Source organism: Bombina bombina, chromosome 3, assembly GCF_027579735.1.
Source record: "Bombina bombina isolate aBomBom1 chromosome 3, aBomBom1.pri, whole genome shotgun sequence".
Lineage (NCBI taxonomy): Eukaryota > Metazoa > Chordata > Amphibia > Anura > Bombinatoridae > Bombina > Bombina bombina.
The window spans coordinates 198707154-198716574 of NC_069501.1; the positions used below are offsets into that span (position 1 = coordinate 198707154).

A 9421-nucleotide genomic window follows, 5' to 3' on the forward strand; every position below is an offset into this window, starting at 1 on the left:
TTTCTGCTCATATTGGTACCTAGAATCTCCAATAATCTAAACACTCGATAACATGCAGCAGCAGATCCCTATCTTAACGTACATGGCGATATTTATTAAGAATAAAAAACAAAACAAATGAAATTCAAAAGTAAAGTACGTTAAAGTGCCGTCATAAGCAAATATAGATATATATACAAAATTAAAAAAAAAAAAGTAAAATTAGGACCTATGTGAAAAAAATATTTAAAAGAAAATCTTGAAGATGTTCTATGAATCTTTTTTATGGTTTCCTTTCATTCATAGCATATTACAAAGCCAGTTAGCTGCAGTTTAGTTGATAGCGATGTAAATATTTAATATACATCCACGATGCTGTAATACTTTGTTTCCTCAGAAGTCCTGAAAATGCTGTTTTGAGTTCAGCGCTGCAGCAGAATTTTTGTGATGCAAGAGCGAAATCAATATTGTTAACAGGGAAAAGCTGTAATCCAACTCTGTGTTCAAACTTTCTTCACAACCTTCAAGGGAGCATGTGTCTTAAATCTGATACAGACCTTGGCAGAAAAGGCAGACAAACTCTGGCTCAGCTCCCAATCCGGTTCTTTGCAAGTCACAACAACCAATTGCCTTTGAGACATTGAGCAAATGATTAACTGCTCATTTTTATTATATCAAAGCAGGATACCTGGATAATAAAACTCTATCTGAACAGTTTTACACAAAAGGATGTCTGTGAGTGTGTACTTATATATATATATATATATATATCCACATACACTTTTATATATTTATTTATTTATTAATGGATGCAACATACACATAGCAATCTCCTGTTTTTACAATATTTTGTTTATAAAAAAATATTTGAAAAGCATATAAAAATCAGTGCAAAACATTACATATTTTTAACAAATGTCCTAATAATGTTGCACTACATTGACACTACAATTTTTTTAAAAGTATTTGAAGATAAACGTTATATGTATAATATATATATATATATATAAACATACACACACACATATATACTTTATATACATTTATATCCCACACAAAAGATAAAGAAGCAAACAATGATAACATTTGAGTCTAGTTCAGCATTTTCCTTTGCTGAATTTTGAAATAGTGTATTACTGCTTTTTTCTAGTAAAAATTTAAAGTAATAAAGTATGACTGAGAATCTTCTTTAATGGGATATAAAGTTGCAATAAGAAAATGCTTTTCTGAATTTAAACATAATATCATTACACTACTATAACACTGCAATGGGAGGCGCTTCAGTGCTTCATCTAAACATGACTGCTGAACCAATAAGGAGCAGCATATATGTAAAGCCACCAATCACTGGGTGTGTTCAGTTTAAGACTGCCAGTGCATTGCTGATCTCGTACTGATGTTAACTATGGGCTAGAGAACAAGTTGCATATCTATTGTTAGTGCAGGACAAGATAAGCAATATCGCAACAGCATTAAGTAGTGCACATATTACACGTTGAAAGTAAATGGTTGCGCTTTAATGCAAACAAAATTTGCGTTCACCAGATTAGCGTGCATGAAACCCCTTGTGAAAAGTGTAACATTGCACCGAACACAACATAAATACATTAAAATAAAGTATTTAACTCATACATACATATATATATATATATATATATATATATATATATATATATATATATATATATATATACTGTCAGATAAAAAATATTTTATATAAATATTAATACAAATGTTTTATATGGGTTAGAAGGGATATGATATATGACAAGGTATTTGACATGGAAGAGCTATTATGTAAACAAAATAAAAAAAATTATATATATATATATATATATATATATATATATACACAAACACACACTTACATATATACAGTCATGGCCAAAAATAGTGGCACCCCTGCATTTATGACAGATAATGCACCACTTCGCCCAGAAAATTGTTGCAATTACAAATGTTTAGGCATTCTCATGTTTATTTATTTTGTTTGTATTGGTATGACGGAAAAAAGTGGAGAAAAAAAAAAGACAAATCTGACACATTCCACGCAAAACTCCAAATATGGACTGGACAAAATTATTGGCACTTTCAATTTAATATTTGGTAGCACACACCTTGGAAAAAATAACTGAAATCAATCACTTCCTGTAACCATCAATGAGTTTCTTACACCTTTCTACTGGAATTTTGGACCACTCTTCTTTTGCCAACTACTCCAGGTCTCTCAGATTGGAAGGGTTCCTTTTCCCAACTGCTGTTTTGAGATCTCTCCACAGGTGCTCTATGGGATTGAGATCTGGACTCATTGCTGACCAGTCCAGTACTCTCCAGTGCTTTGTTTTAAACCATTTCTGGGTACTTTTTGAAGTGTGCTTTGGATCATTGTCCTGCTGTAAGACCCGTGACCTCTGACAGAGACCCAACTTTCTGACACTGGGCCCTACATTGCACCACAGAATTCTTTGGTAGTCTTCAGATTTCATAAAGCCATGCACACAGTCAAGACATCCAGTGCCTGAAGCAGCAAAGCAACCCCAAAACATCAGTGAGCCTCCACCATGTTTGACTGTAGGGACTGTATTCTTTTCTTTAAAAGCCTAAAAAAGGCTTTAATAAAAAGCTGTAATTTTGCTTCATATGTCCACAACACATTCTCCCAAAAAGATTTTGGCTTCCTCAGGTAAATTTTGGCAAACTCCAATCTGGCTTTTTATGCTTCTGTGTCAGCAATGGGGTCCTCTTGTGTCTCCTACCATAGAGTCCCTTTTTATTCAGATGTCGACGTATAGTGCAAGCTGACACATTTGTACCCTGTGCCTGAAGGTCAGCTTGAATTTGTCTGGAAGTTGATTGAGGTTCTTTATCCACTATTCGAACAATCCTTCGTTGCAATCTTTGATACATTTTTCTCTTTCGTCCACGTACAGGGAGATTAGCTACAGTGCTATGGGCTGTAAACTTCTTGACAATGTTGCGCACAGTGGACACAGGAACATAAGGATCTCTGGATATGGACTTGTAACCTTGAGATTGTCCATGCTTTTCCACAATTTTTGTTCTCAAATCCTCAGACAATTCTTTGCTGCTCTTTCTCTTCTCCATGCTCAGTGTGACACACAGAGACACACAACAGAAAGGTTGAGTAAATTTTTCACCATTTTAACGGATTGCCGGTGTGATTTATATATTGTCAGCACCTGTTAAAGGGACATAATACTCATATGCTAAATCACTTGAAACTGATGCAGTATAACTGTAAAAAGCTGACAGGAAAATATCACCTGAGCATCTCTATGAAAAAAGGAAAATATTTTACCTCACAATTTCCTCAGCTCAGCAGAGTAAAAAAACATAAAAAATGAAGAAATGAACAGCAGCCAATCAACATCAACAGTGCTGAGGTCATGGACTCTTTTACTGCGATCTCATGAGATTTGACTTAACTCTCATGAGATTTCATTGTAAACTTCCTTAAGCGGAATAGGGAAATAAGATGAGTGCACGTAAGCATGCTCCTTCCGCTGTCCCGGGACAGACATACTGATTTGTTGCTTAGAAGTCCTTTACAATGGGATGTGGCTACTGAGAAACTTTTGAGGTAAAATATCTTTCTTTTTTACATAGAGATGTTCAGGTGATATTTTCTAGTCAGCTTTTTACAGCTATACTGCATCACTTTCAAGTGTTTAAACATATGGGTATTATGGCCCTTTAATTAATACAGGTAAGTTTAATTACAAATTACAGGAACATCACAAACTTGGGCCTAGATTTGGAGTTTGGCGGTAGCCGTGAAAACCAGCGTTAGAGGCTCCTAACGCTGGTTTTAGGCTACCGCCGGTATTTGGAGTCAGTCAGGAAAGGGTCTAACGCTCACTTTTCAGCCGCGACTTTTCCATACCGCAGATCCCCTTACGTCAATTGCGTATCCTATCTTTTCAATGGGATCTTTCTAACTCCGGTATTTAGAGTCGTGGCTGAAGTGAGCGTTAGAATTCTAACGACAAAACTCCAGCCGCAGAAAAAAGTCAGTAGTTAAGAGCTTTCTGGGCTAACGCCGGTTTATAAAGCTCTTAACTACTGTGCTCTAAAGTACACTAACACCCATAAACTACCTATGCACCCCTAAACCGAGGTCCCCCCACATCGCCGCCACTCGATTAATTTTTTTTAACCCCTAATCTGCCGACCGCCACCTACGTTATACTTATGTACCCCTAATCTGCTGCGCCTAACACCGCCGACCCCTATATTATATTTATTAACCCCTAATCTGCCCCCCACAACGTCGCCGCCAGCTACCTACAATAATTAACCCCTAATCTGCTGTCCGCACGCCGCCGCCAGCTACATTATAGCTATGTACCCCTAATCTGCTGCCCCTAACACCGCCGACCCTTATATTATATTTATTAACCCCTAACCTACCTCCCTCAACGTTGCCTCCACCTGCCTACACTTATTAACCCCTAATCTGCCGAGCGGATCTCACCGCTACTATAATAAAGTTATTAACCCCTAATCCGCCTCACTCCCGCCTCAATAACCCTATAATAAATAGTATTAACCCCTAACATCGCCGACACCTAACTTAAATTATTAACCCCTAATCTGCCGACCGAATCTCGACGCTATTCTAATAAATGTATTAACCCCTAAAGCTAAGTCTAACCCTAACACTAACACCCCCCTAAGTTAAATATAATTTAAATCTAACTAAATAAATTACCTCTTATTAAATAAATTATTCCTATTTAAAATTAAATACTTACCTGTAAAATAAACCCTAATATAGCTACAATATAAATTATAATTATATTATAGCTATTTTAGGATTTATATTTATTTTACAGGTAACTTTGTATTTATTTTAACCAGGTACAATAGCTATTAAATAGTTAAGAACTATTTAATATCTACCTAGTTAAAATAATTACAAAATTACCTGTAAAATAAATCCTAACCTAAGTTACAATTAAACCTAACACTACACTATCAATAAATAAATTAAATAAAATACCTACAATTAAACCTAACACTACACTATCAATAAATTAATTAAATACAATACCTACAAATAACTACAATGAAATAAACTAACTAAAGTACAAAAAATAAAAAAGAACTAAGTTACAAAAAATAAAAAAATATTTACAAACATAAGAAAAATATTACAACAATTTTAAACTAATTACACCTACTCTAAGCCCCCTAATAAAATAACAAAGCCCCCCAAAATAAAAAATGCCCTACCCTATTCTAAATTACAAAAGTTCAAAGCTCTTTTACCTTACCAGCCCTGAACAGGGCCCTTTGCGGGGCATGCCCCAAGAAATTCAGCTCTTTTTCCTGTAAAAAAACACATACAATACCCCCCCCCAACATTACAACCCACCACCCACATACCCCTAATCTAACCCAAACCCCCCTTAAATAAACCTAACACTAAGCCCCTGAAGATCTTCCTACCTTGTCTTCACCTCACCGGGTATCACACCGATCCGTCCTGGCTCCGATATCTTCATCTAAGCCCAAGCGGGGGCTAGACATCCATCATCCGACGGCTGAAGAAGTCCAGAAGAGGCTCCAAACTCTTCATCCTATCCGGGAAGAAGAGTAGATCCGGACCGGCAACCATCTTCTTCCAAGCGGCATCTTCTATCTTCATCCGATGAGGACCGGCTCCATCTTGAAGACCTCCACCGCGGACCCATTTTCTTCCGACGACGACTTCCCAACGAATGAGAGCTCAATCTGATTGGCTGATTGAATCAGCCAATCGGATTGAACTTGATTCTGATTGGCTGATTCCATCAGCCAATCAGAATTTTCCTACCTTAATTCCGATTGGCTGATAGAATCCTATCAGCCAATCGGAATTCGAGGGACGCCATCTTGGATGACGTCCCTTAAAGGAACCGTCATTCGTCGGGAAGTCGTCGTCGGAAGAAAATGGGTCCGCGGTGGAGGTCTTCAAGATGGAGCCGGTCCTCATCGGATGAAGATAGAAGATGCCGCTTGGAAGAAGATGGTTGCCGGTCCGGATCTACTCTTCTTCCCGGATAGGATGAAGAGTTTGGAGCCTCTTCTGGACTTCTTCAGCCGTCGGATGATGGATGTCTAGCCCCCGCTTGGGCTTAGATGAAGATATCGGAGCCAGGACGGATCGGTGTGATACCCGGTGAGGTGAAGACAAGGTAGGAAGATCTTCAGGGGCTTAGTGTTAGGTTTAGTTAAGGGGGGTTTGGGTTAGATTAGGGGTATGTGGGTGGTGGGTTGTAATGTTGGCGGGGGGTATTGTATGTGTTTTTTTTACAGGAAAAAGAGCTGAATTTCTTGGGGCATGCCCCGCAAAGGGCCCTGTTCAGGGCTGGTAAGGTAAAAGAGCTTTGAACTTTTGTAATTTAGAATAGGGTAGGGCATTTTTTATTTTGGGGGGCTTTGTTATTTTATTAGGGGGCTTAGAGTAGGTGTAATTAGTTTAAAATTGTTGTAATATTTTTCTTATGTTTGTAAATATTTTTTTATTTTTTGTAACTTAGTTCTTTTTTATTTTTTGTACTTTAGTTAGTTTATGTAATTGTAGTTATTTGTAGCAATTGTATTTAATTTATTTATTGATAGTGTAGTGTTAGGTTAATTGTAGGTAATTGTAGGTAGTTTATTTAATTAATTTATTGATAGGGTAGTGTTAGGTTTAATTATAACTTAGGTTAGGATTTATTTTACAGGTAAATTTGTTATTATTTTAACTAGGTAACTATTAAATAGTTCTTAACTATTTAATAGCTATTGTACCTGGTTAAAATAAATACAAAGTTACCTGTAAAATAAATATTAATCCTAAAATAGCTATAATATAATTATAATTTATATTGTAACTATATTAGGATTTATTTTACAGGTAAGTATTTAGCTTTAAATAGGAATAATTTATTTAATAAGAGTTAATTAATTTTGTTAGATTTAAATTATATTTAAGTTAGGGGGGTGTTAGTGTTAGGGTTAGACTTAGCTTTAGGGGTTAATACATTTATTAGAATAGCGGTGAGCTCCAGTCGGCAGATTAGGGGTTAATGTTTGAAGTTAGGTGTCGGCGATGTTAGGGAGGGCAGATTAGGGGTTAATACTATTTATTATAGGGTTAGTGAGGCGGATTAGGGGTTAATAACTTTATTATAATAGCAGTGCGGTCTGGTCGGCAGATTAGGGGTTAATAAGTGTAGGCAGGTGGAGGCGACGTTGTGGGCGGCAGATTAGGGGTTAATAAATATAATATAGGGGTCGGCGGTGTTAGGGACAGCAGATTAGGGGTACATAGGGATAATGTAAGTAGCGGCGGTTTACGGAGCGGCAGATTAGGGGTTAATAATAATATGCAGGGGGCAGCGATAGTGGGGGCGGCAGAATAGGGGTTAATAAGTGTAAGGTTAGGGGTGTTTAGACTCGGGGTACATGTTAGAGTGTTAGGTGCAGACGTAGGAAGTATTTCCCCATAGCAAACAATGGGGCTGTGTTAGGAGCTGAACGCGGCTTTTTTGCAGGTGTTAGGTTTTTATTCAGCTCAAACAGCCCCATTGTTTCCTATGGGGGAATCGTGCACGAGCACGTTTTTGAAGCTGGCCGCGTCCGTAAGCAACTCTGGTATTGAGAGTTGCAGTGGCGTTAAATATGCTCTACGCTCCTTTTTTGGAGCCTAACGCAGCCATTCTGTAGACTCTCAATACCAGAATTATTTAAAAGGTGCGGCCAGAAAAAAGCCAGCGTTAGCTACGCGGGTCGTTACCGACAAAACTCTAAATCTAGCCGTTGGAATGCAATTATTTCATACACTTTTGAGAAGGTGCCAATAATTTTGTCCAGACCATTTTTGGAGTTTTGCGTGGAATGTGTCAGATTTGGCTTTTTTTCTCTACTTTTTTTTGTTATACCAATGCAAACAAAAGAAATAAACACGAGAATGCCTAAACATTTGTAATTGCAACAATTTTCTGGGCAAAGTGGTGCATTAGCTAACAGAAATGCAGGGGTGCCAATATTTTTGGCCATGAGTATATATATATATATATATATATATATATATATATATATACACACACACACACATGTCACAATTTTCTCTGTCTGAAGAAGGGGGTGAACCCCTGAAATGTCACATGGAATAAAGGTGACCTGTTTGAAAATCCTGGCGAGAGCATCCTTTGATGAATTATTGCTACTTATTTTAGGAAGCACCCTGGGTGGCTGATTTTGAATCGTGAGTGCTGGCCTCCATCTATTTGTGTGTATATATAAATATATATATATATATATATATATATATATATACACACACACACACACACATATACACATATATACATACACACACATTTTGGAGCCCTTTCCACTCAAATACCTTTAAAGGAACAGTCACGTTAAAATTAAACTTTCATGATTCAGAAAGGACATGCAACCTTAACCAACTTTACAATTTACTTTTATTATCAAATTAGCTTTTTTTCTTTTGGTATTCTTTGTTGAAAGCTAAACCTAGGTAGACTCATATGCTAATTTCTAAGCCCTTGAAGGCCGCCTTTTATCTCAGAGCATTTTGTCAGTTTTTTTTACCAAAAGACAACGCTAGTTCATGAGTGCCATATAGATAACATTGTGCTCACTTCCAATGGAGTTACCTAGGAGTCAGCACTGATTGGCTAAATTGCAAGCTTGCAAAAAGAACTTAAATAAGGGGGCAGTCTTCAGAGGCTTATATATAAGGTAATAACAGAGGTAAAAAGTATATTAATATAAAAACGTGTTGGTTATTCAAAACTGGGGAATAGGTAATAACAGGATTATCTATCTTTTTAAACAATACAAATTCTGGAGTAGACTGTCCCTTTAAACATGAAAAAATATTTTTATATATTCTTACTGTGTTTTTAATAAAAAAAATTAAGATTCCAATGTTCTTCACTTAGAAGAAAATGTTTTTTTTTTAAAGCTATACCTCTATATATTGATATAGATATATATTTTAAAAAAAATATATATATTTATATCTATATAACAGCTTTAGTGTAGTTGGTATAACGCAGTGATAAGTGTTTTTTGAACAGTGCACTCCATTGAACTCTATCAGGAGAACGTGGCCAGGATATCCAAAGCCCTGAAGTTAGTGTGCATCGGGTTTTACGTTCAACTTGTAATAAGTGCTCTAACCCAGTCATATTAAAAGTTTACTTTGAGCGCAGTTAGAGCGTGAGTGAATAAATCTTTTAGCGCTCCACTTGTAATCTGGCCATATGTGTTTAATTCCCATGCAGGGATTAAACACACAGGTAAAGACAGGCATTAGTGTAATAAGAAAGTGATGTAATGCATCATAAATTTTGTCTTTTTGCAGATTTAAGTCCCTTTAAAAGTATACAAAAATATATAGTCTATTGCAAACTCA

General features: G+C 36.4%; 1 protein-coding gene across 1 annotated transcript in view; it reads right to left on the reverse strand.

Moving 5' to 3' along the window:
• The window catches only part of VEGFD (vascular endothelial growth factor D), a 192246-nt gene extending 190317 nt beyond the window's left edge, over positions 1–1929 (reverse strand). The window contains 1 exon segment of the mRNA XM_053706076.1: positions 1–1929. This exon segment is cut by the window's left edge and continues 76 nt beyond it. Coding sequence (XP_053562051.1) covers positions 1–11 — 11 coding nt within the window. The 5' untranslated portion in view covers positions 12–1929.
• Between the last annotated feature and the right edge of the window lie 7492 nt (positions 1930–9421).